Source organism: Beta vulgaris, chromosome 8 (assembly GCF_026745355.1).
Source record: "Beta vulgaris subsp. vulgaris cultivar EL10 chromosome 8, EL10.2, whole genome shotgun sequence".
NCBI classification, from domain to species: Eukaryota; Viridiplantae; Streptophyta; class Magnoliopsida; order Caryophyllales; family Amaranthaceae; genus Beta; species Beta vulgaris.
The window spans coordinates 29,340,146-29,358,911 of record NC_079209.1 but is presented as its reverse complement, the minus strand read 5'-3'; the positions used below and the strand labels follow the sequence as shown (position 1 = coordinate 29,358,911).

General features: G+C 35.7%; 1 protein-coding gene and 1 non-coding gene across 5 annotated transcripts in view; both read left to right on the top strand.

Annotated features, from left to right (window-relative positions):
- The first annotated feature begins 439 nt into the window (after positions 1–439).
- LOC125492972 (small nucleolar RNA R71) lies at positions 440–546 on the top strand. The gene has a single exon (XR_007269357.2). It is a non-coding gene; the product is annotated as a small nucleolar RNA R71 (small nucleolar RNA).
- A 3,855-nt stretch (positions 547–4,401) lies between these two features.
- The window catches only part of LOC104901176 (ABC transporter C family member 2), a 45,125-nt gene continuing 30,760 nt past the window's right edge, over positions 4,402–18,766 (top strand). The window contains exons 1-8 of one of the 4 annotated variants that reach the window (XM_010688726.4): positions 4,402–4,557; positions 5,135–5,561; positions 8,717–8,895; positions 12,196–12,235; positions 12,530–12,686; positions 17,956–18,070; positions 18,153–18,233; positions 18,514–18,538. In XM_010688726.4, the coding sequence (XP_010687028.1) occupies positions 5,229–5,561; positions 8,717–8,895; positions 12,196–12,235; positions 12,530–12,686; positions 17,956–18,070; positions 18,153–18,233; positions 18,514–18,538 (930 nt within the window). In that variant the 5' untranslated portion in view covers positions 4,402–4,557; positions 5,135–5,228. Of the gene's footprint in view, positions 4,783–5,134; positions 5,562–8,716; positions 8,896–12,195; positions 12,236–12,529; positions 12,687–17,955; positions 18,071–18,152; positions 18,234–18,513; positions 18,539–18,766 lie in introns of all 4 variants that reach the window. The other 3 variants (XM_010688728.4, XM_010688725.2, XM_010688727.4) reach the window with 3 other exon arrangements.

The window sequence follows — 18,766 nt, the reverse complement described above, 5'->3', positions numbered from 1 at the left end:
TTTCTCAATCCTGGATTGTATGTGTTGGAGTATGGGTTGTTCGGCCGATATGCTTGAAAAGCATTAACTTGTTCGAGAGAACTCCGACACTCTTGTGCCCAATGTCCAACTATGCCACAATTATCACACATAATCTCGGAGGTAGTACCCAAAGCAGCAACACTTGCAGGAGAGGAGAGCTGCATATTGTCAAGTTTATTGCTGATGGCATTCATCTGTGCAGCTAATAGGATATAGAATCTATCTCATGCTTTCCACCCTTGTTAGCTAGTCCTCGAGGATTACCATATTGAGAGTTGTGGATAGCCATCTCCTCGATCAAATCATGAGCAGCATCAATTTCCAGTTTCATGAATCTCCCATTTGCTGCAGAGTCAAGGATAAGTCTCGAGTTGTTCCCCAAACCATTGTAGAATCCTTGAACTAGGAACCATTTTTGTAGTCATGATGGGGACATTCTCTCTGAAGATCTTTAAATCTTTCCCATGCCTCATGTAAAGACTCATCAGTCCCTTGGGTGAAGTTTGTAATCTGACTACGCAACCTAGCAGTCTTCTCTGGAGGGTAGTACTTTCTGTAGAAAGCTAGAGCCAAGGTATTCCAATCAGTGATCCCAAGAGTGGCTCGATTAATCCCATTGTACCACATCTTGCCTTGTCTCGAAGTGAAAATGGGAAAAGAATCTCCCGAATCTGATCTTGTGTCACTCCCTGCTGCTTAATGGTAGAGCAATATTGGCAGAAATCTTGATAATGAAGATTGGGGTCTTCATTAGGTCCACCACCAAATTGTTTTCTTTCGATCATGTTTAGCAATGCAGGTTTGATCTCGAAATTTACAGCTTCGATTTCAGGCATTTGATTGCTTCTGGGAAGTTCAGCCAAAGAGGGTTGGGAAAAATCAGTAAGCCTCCGAGCCATCTCTGATTCTGGTGAAGCAACAAAGACAATGCTGGTAGAATCAGAGTCAGAATCCAAAGGATTATCTTCCCTTGGATTATCTCGCAACTGTCTGGAAAAGTTCTTCTGTCTATGAAAGGATCTTTCGATTTCAGGATCAAATTGTAGGCAATCTGAACTCAAACTCCTGCGCATAGAAGAACTAAAGAACAAACAATTAAGAGATTTTGTCCAAAGAACAAGTGTTCTCTGAGACGAGAGTATATAATCTAGACTCTAAAACAATTAAAGAAAATGGAACAAAACCGTTTTCCCGGCAACGGCGCCAAATTTTGACAGGCTAAAGTCGTATCACCTTATCAAAAGTAATCCTAAGTCCTCTAACAAATAGTAGTCAGGGAAGTAGGGTCGAATCCACAGAGAAACAGTGTTCTTTTCCTAATTGTCAGTCAAATCTAGAGTATAGGAACGAGTGTTTGTGTGGTAATTATACTAAACTAAACTATAACTAATTCAAGAATTATCAATAATAAAAAGTCTAGGGCATAGGTTCACCAATGATCAATATTTCGGGATGAAACACTAAAATAACAATTAATAATGCAGTTAAACAGATTGATTCGCTCTCTCAAGTCTAAATCAAGCATAGAACGATATTAACAGGCTCTCGCAATTTATTAACACCAATTCTACCTATTGAAACTAGCCTTAATATCAAGTTTATACCTCTCGGCGCATAACCTAATATTGCAACACTATAACAATCAAATCTGGCCAAATTGGATTGAATAGATATAAAAACATTCAATAGGAATCAACATGCATCAATAAAAATCAATACTTTAATAAACATCCCTTCCTAATTGATCATGGATCCCCCTAAACCCTAGAAATAGACTACTCAATCATAATTGGAGAAAACATATTCATAATTAAATAAGCAAACATGAATTAATAAAGGATTGAATAGAAATAAGAAAGAAGAGAAATAATACCAATTGTAGAACCAATCTTGCAAAAATCAAAGCTTCTATTGAAAATTCAATGTAAATGGAGAAAAAGCAAAACTAGGGTTCTTCAATAATTGAAGAAAAAGAAAAATAATCTTTTATGAATTAATGACGGAAAAAAAAAATAGAAAATAAGATAGGAAATAATAATATTCCCTTGAGTCTTTATACCTTTCTATTTCCTAAAACAACTAGAAAAATAGAGTCTAATTCGTCAAAAGATAAAGCCTTATTCGACTAGGAAACCCGGAATAATCCGCGGCCGCGGATTTTCGGGCTGCAAAACAGCGTCAACTTGCAAGACCATATCTCCCAAACTAGAAGTCGTATCGGGGCGTGTAATATACCGTTGGAAAGCTCTTCAAGTCTAGTTTCCAACCCCACTGGAATCACTGAATTCCGATTCTGGATAATAAGTTATGATCAAAAGAGTGCACATGACTCAATTTCCATACTTCTTTTAATACGTTTCCGCTATGTTTGAGTTGCAATCCGACTTGAAGATGCCCTTTGGACTTCTCATTTGACTTAGCTCCTTCCTAGATGCTTCTCATGCTTAAGCTTGTCCAATAATACTCCAATTGTGTTCTCAATACCTGAAAACTATCAAAAACACCGAAAACACACACAGAGTAATATCTTCTCAACTTAAGTAACTATATGCAATTATGGACTAAGAATGCAACTAAATGATCCTAAAATGCAACCTAAATGCATCATGAAATGCCTATATTAATATGACTTATCAATAGTATCCCATATAGGCGAATCATAACATATATCTTGCGTGAATTCAATTGATACTTTATGACACAAGAGACGACCCGAACGAAATAGTGTTAAAACCATTGCATCAACATCAAAGAAATTAGAATGTGCCAATTTCGGATGCCATCCTTCTTCACACGTTTTTGCTTTACACGCAGAATCTTCAATTGAGGCGCATTGTGTTTCACAGGGGACTTCATGAAATACATCTTCAATTACGGACATATCACGTTTATGGTTATTAGATTAGTTTTGATTTAGTATTTTTTTGAAACTAATCTCATAAATACGCATGAATAAGAAACAAACAAACTGTTTTATGGTGTGACATGACCATCCTAAAAACGTCATTTTGACTCTCTTTTAATTTTGAAAATTATGATAGTTTGTGTTATGGTATGGTGTGGTGAGACAAAGGCCAAAGCACCATTGATATTTATACTACATATGGCCGAGTATAATTACCACTTTAATGTTTTTTTATTTATTTGTAATGATAGTAATGTAAAATTGTTTCCTTAATATTAGCATGGTTGGTTGGTTTAGTATCAATTACAACCGTGATTGATATTCAAATTTCCTTAATTGATTCGAAAATGTATCAATTAATATCGTCCTTAATATTAGCATGGTTGGTTGGTTTAGTATCAATTACAACCGTGATTGATATTCAAATTTCCTTAATTGATTCCTTAATTGATTCGAAAATGTATCAATTAATATCGTGATTGATATTCAAAATCTTGTGAAATGTTAACGTGCAATTTGGTTGACATGGATTACATAGATTACGTTATTGGAATAAACGTTTCCTTAATTATGTAGATTACATATCAATTAAAATCCTTAATTAACGTCAATTTCATATTCTTTGATTGCCTTGACACGTGGACACTCTAATTGAGCTTCAAAAAAATACTGATCAATGGAGCATGCCACGTCATGCCACGTGGGATTGAAATCTCTAACTTTGCGACACGTGGCCTGAAGGATTCTTCTTTAGATATATATATCTCTCTATATATATATGAGAACCACCCTTATGGTGAGAACCGTGAGAATCACTCATTTTTCCTCATTTTACGAAGATTTTGATCATTTCATAACATTTTTGCTCATTTTTTGTTTCACTTATTTTATGGCTTTGCTCATTTAACAATTTTGTGCTCGTTTATCAACGTTTTTGCTCATTTTACTTTTTTTTTCTCATTGAACTTTTTTATGCTCATTTTACGTTTTTCTTCTTTTACATTTTTATACATTTTATGTTTTTGATAACTTAATGTTTTCTACTCATTTTATGTTTCTACTCATTTGTTACGTTTTTTGCTCATTTTAGGAAGTTTTTGCTTAGTTTAGATGGTTCTCACCATAAGAGGGTTCTCACTAGAACCCAACCCTATATATATATATATATATATATATATTTATATATATATTTGTTACCTTTAAAATAATGAAACGAAAAAAATAGGTGTTATGGAGCAACTAAAATGATGAAGGAAAAAATATAGTCATGTGAGATCTTGTTGGATTCGTCTCAATGTGTATTATCCAAATATCAAATTTTTGTAATTTTTACTTATCGAAAATTAGAAATATTAAGGTTCAAATTAGTATCTCGGCAAATGTGTCCCAAAAAAAAGGTAAACTAATAAAAGACCGAGGAAGTATCAAAAACTATTGTGGAGTTTGGAATTCCTCGTTGCAAACTTGCAGATCTTGTGGAACAAAATCAATGGCATCGTAAGCGGTGACGTAGGCATCTTTATCAGCCCACTCCAGTAGACCCAGTATAGGCAGTATTAGACTATTAGTTAGTGGGCGTAAAGTTTGATTCTATTTCTGCCCATTTTCAGCGCATCATTATTCGCATAAAGGTGACACACAGTCTCTCCCTCTCTCTCTCTCTGTGAAAACGTGCGAGTTTTTATTCCAATCACTGAAGCTTTTCTACTCACCAAGTTCCCATTTTTGCGTATTGTATCCGATGTAATTACTGCCCAAAATCTGGATTATGTTGAATTTAAGTATCTTAAACTTGATTAATCTATGAACTGGGAAATGGGTCTCATCTGCTTTCATCGATTATGTGGTCAGGGTAGGTGGGACTTATTCCTCGTGTTCATTTTGGTATTCATCTAATGATATTTTGCAGTTTTAATTGAATATCTTATTAACAGTTGGTTTTGTATGTTTCCGATTTAAGTTCAAATTTTTATGGGTATGTTCTTTTGTTTCGATTTTGGAATCTAGAAGTAACCATTTTATGTTTAATGTTGTTCCATATTAACGTGAGTAGTATGTGTATAGCTATTAATAAGTTAACTAGTATGTGACTCATAATGTATAACCTGAAATTTCATATTCGGAAACTAAAAACTGACATTGATATAATATGTACTTTGTGTTGAATTAAACATAACTGATTGAATACTGGTGTTGGTTTCGGTGCAGGCGTGGTAGGGGATAACTTCATCTGAGAAAGGAACAAAGGGGAGGATTTTTAATTATTGTTTGTGGTGTTCTGAGAGAAAAAGGGTGATCAGTGATGGCTTTCAAGCCATTGATATGGTATTGTCAGCCAGTGACAAATGGTGTTTGGGCAACAGCAGTGCAGAATGCTCTGGGAGCTTTTACACCTTGTGCTACGGACACTTTTGTGATTTGCATATCTCATCTAGTTATGATGGGGATCTGTCTATATCGGATATGGATAACGCACAACAATCTCAAAGCCCAGAAGTATTCTTTAAGGTCCAAGTTCTACAATTACTTACTGGCTTTATTGGCTGGTTACGCTGCTGCTGAGCCTTTGTTCAGGTTAATAATGGGTGTTTCGGTCCTTAGTTTGGATGGGCAGGCTGGACTTGCGCCGTATGAGGTGTGCCCCTCTTTTGAATAAACTGAGTTTGTTTTCTTCCAATAAATTATGGTTCAACTAACATCAACTTATTCTTATGTAATTAAACTTATTTTTCAATTCAATTGTTTATGCTATACTTGATTAATTTTTGTTGAATTGAACTTATTTTTCTTGAACTATTTTTGATGAAATCTGTTAAATACCTAGTTGGTTGTTGTGATAATGATGATGGTGATCAACTGATCTCTTGTTAGACTGGCTGACACAAGTATTTGGTAGTTGTTATAAAAAAATTTTAAGAAGAGAAGGAAATTATGTAAAAAGTTATCCTTTCCAATACGGTTGACCTTTTTACATCATTTGTTTGTGTAACTAATAGTATTCTGACACAAGAATCCGTGTTATTACAATCATCATCATGGTATGTTTAGCTACACCAAGCTCGTGTCTCACTGAATTTGTAAAATCAGTATTATGTCAATTTGAGGGCATTCAAATCTCTCTTACTCATAACATGTGTCTCAAGCAAGTTTTTATGAGAATCCTGAACTCACTGTGTCAAAATAATCATATCTAAATAGCTTAAGTAGCCAAAATAGTTATAGAGTATTCATAAAATAATAAAAGCTAGGTTAGACTAGGAAAAAAAAAGCCTCCTTACTTTGTGTATAAACACCAGAAGCCATGAAACAAACTTTTAGCACCTACTAACTACAGTTCTGAAGTTACATTTGGAATCAAAGGTTTGTAATAGGGCAAAGAATTTTGTTTGGACGACAATATGGGATAAGCATGATACTACTTATGATTAACTGTTTCCTGAATTTGTCTGAGGATTATGCCATTCTATGACTCAAGTAACCATATTGAATTAATTCTGTATGGGACATATGAAGTAACACCCAAAAGATGAGGCTTCCATGATCACTATTGTGATCTTGATCTGACCACAAATTTTTTCCTATGCTTATTAGTTATTACAAAAAACAAGTAATACGTATGCAGTGCGTTTAAAGTGTGATGACATTACATGTAAAAGTGGGTTCAGTCAGTAAGTTCACTTGTATACCTTTGACCTAGACTTGGTTTTGCCATGTCACAAGCTCTAAAACTCTAAGTTTTCGGCCGAAAGCTTGCTGATTTGAGGAATAAGAGGAAAAATTGACCTTTTCCGTTGTCAAAACAGATAAAGGAAAGGTCAGTGAGTACAATGCTGGCATAAGGAGCTAGTCACGATCTTCTAATTTGTTGCTTGTCATGTGTAATCTCATTGGAGACCAAATTCTATCTGTGAGATAGAGTGGTATCTTTGGCTATCCCGGAATATTTTTTGTGGACTTCTGGTTGTTTTCGCGTTTCCTACTAGTTGGTAGCTCTAAGAGGTTAGCTGTTAAGGTAGTTGTTTACATTATGATTGTTCGGTAAAGCTAGGTTAGATTAAGTAAACAATAAAACTTCTTTTACTACTTAGATAATTAATTAATGAAATTAAGTGAACCTTACTAGAAAAACTCCAACCTAAACATCTTTTTGATGAATATAACAATTTAGGGAGGCAAAACATCCACAATAGAACCTAACTAATAATACCAAAAGGAAAACTAAATACACCTGACATACCATAAACATGGAACTAAGAGAACATCAATCTAAAGAAAATAGGAAATTTAAGCACGGAGCTTAACGCAATTGAAGTATAACAAAGATCAAGCTAATTTGCATTGGCAAACTAAAGTAAATTAGTTAATAAAAGAAAGAATTATAACAAAAATCAAGCAAAAATATAACAAAATTCAAAGAAAAGGGGAACTGCAACTGTAGGCAGAGAATAAAAATAAAACCAACGTCTATTCATGCCCGCAAACGAATCTAAATCTAACCAAATTATTAATCCCCGCAAACAATCCTGACAAACAGTAGTGCAGTGGCTCATAAAGAAATCCCAGATCTTATAGTTTCTTGAATCAATTTGCTCAAAAATTCTAGTTTCTGAATGGTTTGACAATTTTGTGGCACGGTACCTCCACTAGTAATGGAGGTGTAGAGGCAGAAAGATTAATGATTTGGGGAAGAAGACTGATAAAACTTTTGAAGTGTTATTTATAAGGATAAAACTCTACATTTTAACATTTGGCAAGCTCTACCAGAACTCCACCCGAAACTCTACCATTACTAAAACCACTGTTTGCCAAGCCCTTTCTTCTCTTTCTGAACTTGTGTTTTGACCTAGTCAAAACTCTAAATCCACCTATAAAGTTAAGTTGAACAGGGTCTAAATATTATTGGATGGTTAGGATTCTGGTTTTTTTGGTACATAATGAAAGTTACGACACCCTTCTCTCAAGGGAGACTCCTAACGAATCAAGAACTAATTTATTTAACAAAGGTTCCGTAGAAACTTCCACGCCTACCGAAGCAACAGAACTATTGTGACCTTTTTTTTTTGATAGAAGATCTGCTACCCGATTAGCTACCCGAAAAATATGCTTAATGTTGTAGAATCTAAACTGACGAAGCAAATGTTGGTTATTATTATGTTCAAGGCACACCATTTCCTTTCTTGTAGCTGCCACTTATTGTCACTAAAACCCCATAATTATGCTGTCCAGTGTCCAGAGTGCTAGAAGTCAAAGGGATCTATGTATATACTACCTCTGTTTCTTAATTAGTGACACACTTCCCTTATTTAGAAATGCCACAATAAGTGACACCAAGCTTGAAATGGCAAAAAAAGTCCTTTTTGTTACAAATATGCCACTAAAAAGTAAGAGGGGACCACTACTTTTTTATTTCACCCCTTGAATTATCTTACTCTGCTGTGGTCCCAGATTTTGCTCTCTAGATTCCTTGGTTTTCCCCGCTTTCTCTATGTTTCACTTATTAAGAAACTGAGGAAGTATACGTGAACATGAAAACAGTGATGAAACAGCCCATAATCGTGCTATCTGCTTAATTGTCCATTCTTTATGTACTGGCTGAGGATCGATAGCATGAGTTCAATCCCTTGATAGTCAATGCTGAACAATTAGAATTTCTTTTCTCTTTCTAAAGTTAGTCATTAATTCTGTAGAAATGTCTTTAATCTATACTTCCAATATTTTCTGTACCTGTACTACCTGAATTCTTCATTTCCATTCTGCAGAATTAGTTACACATATTTGCTTCTGTTGCAGGTCATGTCGTTGATCATTGAGGCTCTTGCTTGGTTCTCAGTGCTTGTCATGATTGCCATAGAAACTAAAGTGTATGTTCGTGAATTACGATGGTTTGTCAGATTTAGTGTCATTTATGCTCTGGTTGGAGATGCTGTCATGCTGAATCTTGTTCTCTCTGTGAAGGAGCATTATGAAAGGTTGGTTCTTACATCTTCCATGCTTCTTTTTCTTCCTAACACGTTTATTGTTGAGACTTTGTTCTTATGTGACTACCTTTTTTCGGGAAACAATTTATCCTTGACATCAATTTGTCCTTGACATTTTTTCAATAGATAAGTTTCTGAAGATTCTCACTCCAATTATTTTACCTTTTGAGTTGGTTGGAATCCTCCGATCTAAGTTCTTTGACATATCTTTGATAAAATTGCTTCTTATCTCAAGCCTCCCCTCCCCCAAAGAAAAAAGAGGAAAGAAATAAAGAGAAAGAAAAGGAATGCAGAAGATTGGGGTAGAGTAAAAGCAATTTTCATAATTTGTAGTGGGCCGTGGCACATGTATATGTTCCCCTTTCTTCCTAGTTCTGAGTTCTGCGTTAACTTTTGTGTACCGCTTTATGTGTTGCTTTCCTCGTCCGCTTGTTTTCTTGTGTGATTTTGTATACCTATATGTAGTTATGTACGCCTTAAGTGGTGATTGTGGTTCAGTTTCTTTGATTGTTTGATTTTCCTGGACTAAGTACAAAAGGAGATTCATTTAGATGGAAGGAAGTTGTGGTGAAATAATTTTCAAAAAAAGTTATGTTGATGAAGGACGTAGAATATGCAGGGAAGGATGACTAATGAACCAGAACTGAAGTGAAAAAGAAAAGAATTCTGTCTCATTTTGGACATTCAGCAGGGAGACTTGTGAAAGTGAGCAAATGTGAAGCTAGAAACCTTATTTGTCCAACAAAAATTATAGGCACCTGATCTTAGAAGATCATATCCTTTACCTTTATTCCTTTAATCAATTTACATTTAGTAAAACACTTATGGGAGTGGCTATAATTGTTATTCGGACCCTTGCACATATGGGAAATGGAAATACAAGGTCCTGTGTGCATTTCGATAGTTGGACGAGAGACATGTGTGATCTGTATACCTAGGAAACTCATGAACAATGATGACGTCTGCTTACAAGAATATATGACATGAGCACTAGCAAGACACAAATGCACATTTAGAACCATTGATTTTTTTTTTTAGGCTTTAAACCTACTACTTATTACTAGGATAATATTCTGTTTCTGTTTCATTTGGTCACTTTCTTGATGGAGATGGAGATGAAAATGGAAGCCAGTCTTCAGGAAATGAGGAAGGAGGTTAACTATCAAGCGCTGGGTAGTTTCTTTCCTCCTTTTTCTCTTGGTTTACTTGGCTTGAAACCCATATTGTTGGATCCGATCAATGGCATTTTTAGGCTCTTGTGTTTTCCGTATCCAAAAAGCGACGCGACATGTTACCCCTTAGGTATTTCCATGCCCCCGAGCTCCTAAGTGAGTGATTTATATACTTTGGGTCAATTTTGGAGGAATGCGGATATTGACTAAGATGTGACTCTTGTGACCAAAATAGAATCGCTAGTGTTATATCGATCGACCGAAACGGTCTTATAAGGTTAAAAGAGAATTCTATTGGAATGACTATTAGGCTAATGTTATCCTTTGGGTTGGATTGTTGGTATATTTAGAAGATGAGCATTGGTATATTTAGAAGATGAGCATAGTATATATGCATAGGTTTAGATGGATGTCTAGGAATACCTTATGGGATATACTTTCGAAAGTAAATATTCGGAAAAAGGTCGAAGCTGTAGATATTGAGGATAAAACAAGGGACTATTGGCTGCATTAGTTGCGGCATGTTCGATGCTGACGAAAAGATGATTTAGATGGAGGGAGTTGAAAATGATATGGAGAAAATGGGCTTGCAAGAGTACATAACATTAGATTAAAGGACATATCTTTTTGGTGGACTACCAAAAGAGATTAAGTTTTTGGTTCATGCAGGTGGAGGTAATCTCATCCCTTGGTTTTAAGTCTTTGATATTGTTGATTTTGGCTAATGTTCTAGGGGTACCTTAATAAGTTAGTAAATCTTATAATGATGTTATGGAACTAGTGTATGAGTTACATTAGGAACTGACTTAATATTAGCTTGCAAAAGGAAGCTGAACCTTCAAATACTAATGAGCATTTGATATCCACTTAGCCATTAACATTTAGAGAAAAAAGAGGAAATTTCTATGTGGTAACCTTGTGGTTTGCAAGTGTCCGTATGGTACAAATTTTCTATTATTAAATTAGATGTTATCGTGGAGTCCTGCAAACATGTATAACCCATGTGATTCTTTGGCGGGGTTAAGAAAAAGTTATGCCTGATGTTGTTACACATGATAAGCAAGACAAAAATGTAGGAATTCAAGCTATTGATGCATATGATGTTTTAATACGATGTTCCACAATATATTTTTATTTATTAAGTTCTGAGTAATAGAGGGTCACTTTGAAAATCAAACTTTTGTTCCCAGCATATAAAATTTGCGAAAACACAAAATCACCATCTAGAATTGTAGTTTGGTTCGGCTGGCACTTTCTGGGAAACTGAACTAAATTTTGAACTGTAATTTAATAAAAATGTAAACCAAACCGGAAAAATGCAGTTTGGTGCAGTTTGTGGTTCAGACCATACTATGAACACCTTTAGTCGTTATATCAAACTAACAATTAAGTTAGATAATTATTGTGATTTTAAATAATATAATGGGCTTATCTATCTCTAGCATAGCAAAATCCTACTTTCCTACTAGGTCAATTCGTATTGAGATTGGTGACTTGCATGATATTGAGATGTGAACCAAGAGATGCTAAGGGATATGGTGTTTTGCTGCATCATAGTGTTCTTAGCCTTTTCGATGTTTGTTTTTTCAATGGCTTGGTTCTGTTTCTGGTGGAACTTGGACGTATAGAGGTATTTGTATGTGTTCGGAATGATTTTGAGAAAATGGAGCTGAGTTTGATAAAGCTGATGAGAAAACTAGCATTCTAAGTTTATTGTGGGAAGGCAGTTTGAAGTTCATTTTGTGGTCATATTCTTCAGCATAAATTTTTGTAATAGATTCAATTTCATGTTTTCTTAAGATTTTGTTTGGAGAATTTCTTGTTACCGGTTGTTCTCTCTTCTCCTTATCTAATAGTACTTTTCTTATCTAAATAATCCATTTACATCAGTGGTTCTTAATTGGAACAAATTGTAAAAAAAAAAAGGTCTCTTCAACAAGTTTGCATGTATGAAAGAGGTCAATAATACCTCTTTTTTATTAAATTATATACTTATAGTTTCTGATTTTCCATATGATTGAAGTCTTTGATGTAAGGAATTGACACAAAGAGAATATCATGTTCCACTAATTATATTCCTTCTTTTTCTTATAATTTTTGAATGGTTATGTTGTTGCAGATCTGTGCTGTACCTCTACATCAGTGAGGTTCTTGTCCAGGTTTGTTGTCCATATGCCTTGTTAGTTTCAATTTTCTTTATCATTTTTATTGCTTCATGTATCGGGACTAATAAAATGGAATCTTTATTTGAATCTTGCTTAAGTGTTTTTTTTTAATCTACATCTTAATCTGCATTTTGTTTTTTCATCCCTCTAATTTGCTTATCTTACTCTATTCATATGGGAAAACAATTTTGATAAAATTACTACTTCTATATCAATCCTCAACCATGACTAATATGCTCTCTTTCTTAAAATTAGATGTATTTAAGGTGTTCTTTTCCTTTGGTTTAGGGGTTGTTTGGAGTACTTTTGTTTGTCTACATTCCTAGTCTGGATCCTTACCCTGGGTATACCCCTGTAAGAGATGAACCAATTGAAGACAGTGAGTATGAGGAACTTCCTGGCGGAGAGCAAATTTGTCCAGAAAGGCATGTTAACGTACTCTCCAGTATGTTTTTCTTTCCCTCTTTCTTTAGTCTTTAGAAATATCCAGTTGGACTTTTGATTGAGCACTCAGTTTTAAAACTATTGTAGCTAAATCTATATCGTTGATTAATTTTACAAAGTAGCTGCTTCTTCGATCCTTGAATGTTACACTCACTTCGGTATAATAAGGGGATGTAAGTACATGTTTTTCTACTCATATACTATATCTTGATATATATGATGTAAGTGGAATCTTCATTTATACTCTGAAATTGAACTATATTGTTAAGACCACTAAATTCAGAAATCTCATAATGCGAAGGGACTAGGGAGCAATGAAAAAAGCATGGATGCGGTCACGATTGTGGTAAAATTTTTGTTGTCACGAAAGTGGCTTGTAACAGATGAATGGAATGGATCGGAGCCGACACGGTGTGAATTTTTTTAAAAAATGCACATTATATGTTCTAACCTTATTGCATTGTTTTAGTTTATGAACTATTATTACAATATAATATAATCAAATCTACCAGATCATGTTTCATCAGCTATATAATCAATTCATGAAATATATTTGGCCAATGTTTGAAAAGAACGGGTGTAACGGGGATAAAAACATTCTGACGCGGTGACTTCACATTACGGAATGGAAAACGCGGCAAGAAGTTTGTGGATTTTGTTATTGTGTAATAGATTGGTTTAGGAAGAAGGATATTATGGGTAGTACAATATAATTTGGTTGGCTTGGGGAGTGAGTAAGTAAGTTAGCTCCATAAAAATAGTGGATTAGTGATAGGAAAGGGGTATCAAGAAAATATTGGAGAAGTTTATTTATTGGGTAGGATGGGAATGTGACCAAGTCACTCGAAAACTTTGGCAATTATCTTTTTACTTTCAATAACTTACATTTCCTTCAATCAAATATCATCATCTTCTTCCTTAATTCTATTGTCAAAATATCTAGTTTATTACAAATGGTATCAGAGCAATCTTGGGAAGTAAGCTGCTGATTTTTTGTTACAAAAAAAAAAAAAAATCTGACATGGAAGTTGATGAAAATCTGGTCTGGACATAAAGGAGATAGGAAAAGAGTTTGCCAAAAAAATAGATGAGATCATGAGAATAAGTTATGAGAAACTTCAAAACGGTGTAGAGAAGATAATCGATGAAGCCTTTTCTCCAATCCAACGAGAGTTGAGGTTACTTAGAAAGGAGCTTGAAGAAGAAGAATACATGCATTTATTGTAGTGGAAGAAGATAATAAACTCTGGAAAAATGTAGATACGACGAAGGTTACACCGACGATGGGTTTGGTGTTAAGTCTGGTTGTTATCCTATCTTCTTCACTAGAGAAAAGATGGTGGGATCGGGGGGGGGGGGGGGAGAGTACAAGTTTTTCCGTCTCAAAACAGAGATGGAGGCTCATGCGGTGGTTCTAATGGTTGTCCCAAAATTCGTGTGGATGGTGATATTAGTGTTTTTGAGGGTAAGAAACTGAGAAGGGATACCGATGAGCTTGATGTCGTACGCCTGAAGAATATTTTCGATATGGGTGGTGCAAATAGCAGTGGGTCCGGTGGTGGCCCAGGTGGTGGTGGCGGAGAAAGTGGTAAGAGGAATTAAGGCTGTTCAAGTTGGTGGAGGGTGCTTCAAAGGGGTAAACTAGAAGATTCTACAAAGGGAGGTGGAGAAGAGTAGATTTGAAAATAATTTTGCAAATTTTAAAGATGGATTTGCCGAGGAACAAAAGGGAGATGCACTGATGCAGGTTGTAATTTTGTGAGTATCGAGGGCGGAAAGTTGAGCAATGAGTCTGACAGTTTAAAGGTGGTTCACCTCAAGGAGTTTTCAAGCGAGGGGGTGTGGAATGCTGTGATTCCGTTGGTGGGCCAGGATTCGCAAGTGAAGTGTTTGAGTGCGGCGCTGGAGGTAGACGACCCAGTGAATGGACCAGAGATTCTGTTAGTCCTGGTGGTGGTCTTGATTTCTTCGCCGGGGGTAAGCTGGGTGGTGTTCTTCTTGGGTGGGGGCGTCAAAGACATCTCTGATGAAGTTTCAGAAATGGTGGAGTATTGGAGAAGCTTCCTGTGATGAAGTTTCAGAAATGGTGGAGTATTAGAGAAGCTCCTGTGATGAAGTTTCAGAAATGGTGGAGTATTGAAGAAGTTTGAGCAAGTTCCTCCTTGGCTAGGAAAGAAAGCTAATTCTAGAAGAAGCTACTAAGGGTAGAATGGTTAGAAAGAAAAAGAAAAAAAAGGAAATAACAAAGGAAGGAGGAGGCACAAGAAATAAAACTCGTATGAACCCGATGCACACTAATTAATTTGCACCCAGTAGATGTTATATAGGTTGTAATGATTAGAACTTCTACTATTTTGTATTTCTCTCTACTCAGATTTCCTTGCTTTTTCAGTTTCTCTTTCATAACGGATTCATTTTTCTCCCTCTTTAATTTCTTACTTTATTTTTCAGCTTTTGTGATATAGTTGATTGTACAATTGAACCCGCTATAGAAGATTAGGATTATATTGTCGGTTTCGATATAGTGTGTTTGTGTGTTATAGTGTGTTTCTCTATGCTATAGTGTGTTGATTTGTGATAGTGTTTTTTTGTGCTATAGTGTGTTTTGTGATATAGTGTATTTCTTTCTTAGTGTATCTGTTTGTGATATAGTGTGTTTCTATGTATTATGGTTGATTGTACAATTGAACCTGTTATAGAAGATTAGGATAATATTGTCAGTTTCGATATAGTGTGTTTGTATATGGTATAGTGTGTTTCTCTGTGCTATAGTATTTTCTTGCAAGAGCTATAGTGCTTCTTTGTGTTATAGTGTATCTGTTTGTTCTATAGTGGGTTTCTGTGTATTATAATAGTGTGTGTTCCGATTCACGTGTGTGGGCTTGGTGCACACTAATTTTAGTGTGCACTAGGTCCGCACAAGTCGGATTGGGACAAAAGAAGGCACATGCAGTTAAGAAAAGGAAAGCCCTAGTATGCCAAGTAACCTAATTGAGTGGGCTCATGTGAAACAAGTGATTGGGCCTTTTAAATTTGAACCCATTACATCATTTACTGATGAAAACATTATATATGTGCAGATGGACATTAAACCCAACTATTTTCTTTTCCAATACTTGAGCCTATATCACTCCATTCCCCCATTTTACTAGGCCCGTGTCTAACAAACTCACCCCATTTTCATTAAACCCACCCCTACCGTGTAATACTAACACCTATTCTAAGTGTTCCAACCTCATGTTTCTACCAGTAAGTGAAGAACAGTTACCTAGGTCAACCCACATAAATTCCAACCATTAGTTTTAAACCCCATTCACGTCATCAAATTTTCCAAACCGTCCGCTCCTCTTATTGTTTCTTCTACAACTAAACCCAAGTCGAGATACTAATTCAAAACCACCTTACACAACTTTCCATCACTACCTCCAAATTAGACCAACAATTTAGTGTGAATTTTCCCAGCCTTACAATTCCAAGTCGGACACCGATACCATAATGCCAGCTTACGATAACTTCACATATCATCTATTCTTAGCTACACGAGTAGGGGAAGTACAAGGACTCAAAATTGAGGAGTTTGAGCGCCAATGGAAGTTGGGCATGAGTGTTTTCAACATGTCACAGTACAATGTTGTCGAGGTCGGACATTTAGTGCCAATTGCTACCCACATTTTGAGGACAAGGTGAATGATTCGGCCGCACATATTGTAATAGATTGGTTAGGAGGAGGGGTATTATGGGTAGTACAAGATAATTAGGTTGGCTTGTGAAATAAGCAAGCAAGTTAGCTCTATAAATATAGTGGATTAGTAATAAGAAAGGGGTATGAAGAATATTTTGGAGAGTTTATTTTAGTGGTTAATTTGGAGTGTGACCAAGTCACTCGAAAACTTGGCAACTATCTTTTATTTCCTCTAACTTCTATTTCCATCAATCAAATATCATCATCTTCTTCCTTTATTTTTCTGCGCATATTCTTAGTTTATTACAAATGGTATCAGATGTGTCAAATGAACTTTCCTGAAAAACGGAAGCGAGGGAGGAGAACAGAGCTTGGGGTTAGCTTGGAAAGGAAGCCAGAATATGCTGTTGAGATTCTTGAGAGGTCACGTGGCAGGAGTAATGAAGGTGTATAAAAAAATTCTAGCTGCCAAGGGAAGATGGGTACAAGGTCTAGGTCATGATGTCAGCAAGGAAGTTATAAATATGTGGACCCCTATTTTAACTCAAGGCAAAAGAAATGAGAACCCAGATTGTGATAATTTTATAAAAAGATTAGACCTAGGCTTTTTGAGCGCAACATTCCTCTTAAATATCCTACTCCAAGCTAGGTCAATGCAAGTGGAAGAAATGAACTGCATGTCCGCCCAAATTCTAATACCTTCATGACAAAAATTGGGCCTAATCTTTTTGAGCCTAATACTCCTTTTAAAAGGAGACCGGATAATTGGGCAGCCATGGTTTAAGTTACATCAGACCCAATCCCACAACTATTGAAACTACACCTTTGAATTATTCCAACCAACAACACTACAACTCTATCCCATTTCCTTCCAAGCCTAAGTGAGACAAGACTTCCACCCAACCTTTACTTCCACCACATGACAACTTCAAGGATCATTGTCTCTTAGCTACACCACTAGAGGAAGTACAAGGACTCACCAGTGAGGACCTTGAACGCCAGTGGAAGCCGGGTATCAATTTTCAAACAGACACTGTTAAGTGCTGATGAGGCCGGGAACTTAATGCTGATTACTACCCACCTTGAGGACAAGGTGGAAGTTTGGCGGGCCGGTAGTATAATATAATTAGGTTGGCTTGGGGAGTAAGTTAGCTCTATTAATATGGTGGATTAGTGATAGGTATGGGGTATCAAGAAAATATTAGAGAAGTTAATTTTAGTAGTTAGTTTGGGAGTGTGACCAAGTCACTCGAAAACTTGGCAATTGTCTTTTTATTTTCTGTAATTTGCATTTCCTTTAGCAAAATATCATCATCTTCTTCCTTAATTCTACTGCCCAAGTATCCAATTTTTTACATATGGCGTTACGTAACGGGATCTCGCGGAAGGACAAATCCAAAATCCGTTACAAAACGGTCATTGTATAACAGAAGAGGAGAGTTTTAATTCCATGCTAGGGAGTGCTTTTGTGGCTTGCTTGTATTATTCTTTGTGTGATACACGTCAAGAGAACTTAAATTCTTGATGTCTCAAATGTTCTGTTCTCTATTTCCTTCTTACACCCTTTTTTTTTGTTTTGTTTTGATAGGTATTGTATTCTCATGGATGAATCCCCTCATGGACCTGGGTTCGAGAAGACCATTGACAGAGAAGGATGTATGGAAGCTAGACACATGGGATCAAACTGAAACATTGATAAGCAAGTATGTCTGATTCTCTTATATTTATCCTAACATCTTTATATAGTATTTATGCTTTTTCCTAGGGTTTAATTTGAGATTCTAGGTTTCAGAGTTGCTGGGATGAAGAATCTGAAAAACCAAAACCATGGCTTCTAAGGGCATTAAATCGTAGTCTTGGGGGAAGGTATGTGGTATCTCTTTTTGCTCTATGTTAACGTTTTTTGGTGAATGTTTTAGGTATTTTTGTCTTAATCCTTTTTGCAAATATATTTATTTGCTTAAATCCTTATAATTTTTAAATTTTTACTTCCCAAAATGAGATGGTATTTTCTATTCAGATGAAGCATTTTGACTCGAAAAGGTTTGGGCTCAGGTTAAATGGTTACATTTGTATATGAGGATTTGTTTTCAATATTTAAGTGTATGTATTTTCACTGATGTGATTCATTTTTTTTTTTTTGTAGGTTCTGGTGGGGAGGATTCTGGAAGGTGCTGACTTTTTTTCTCTTTGTTGCCAAATCATTTATTAGATATGGATATTGCTATGGAAAAATTAAAGTATCGGACATGAAAATAATATTCAGAAGTATTCTGGAGCTATGTAGTTTCCCATGTTAACGTATACTTCCTCTGTTATGATTTAGTTGCAACATGGGGGGAGGCTCATAAATTAAAGTGAGGAGAGAGATAAAAAAGAAGCCAAGTGATGAGAGATAG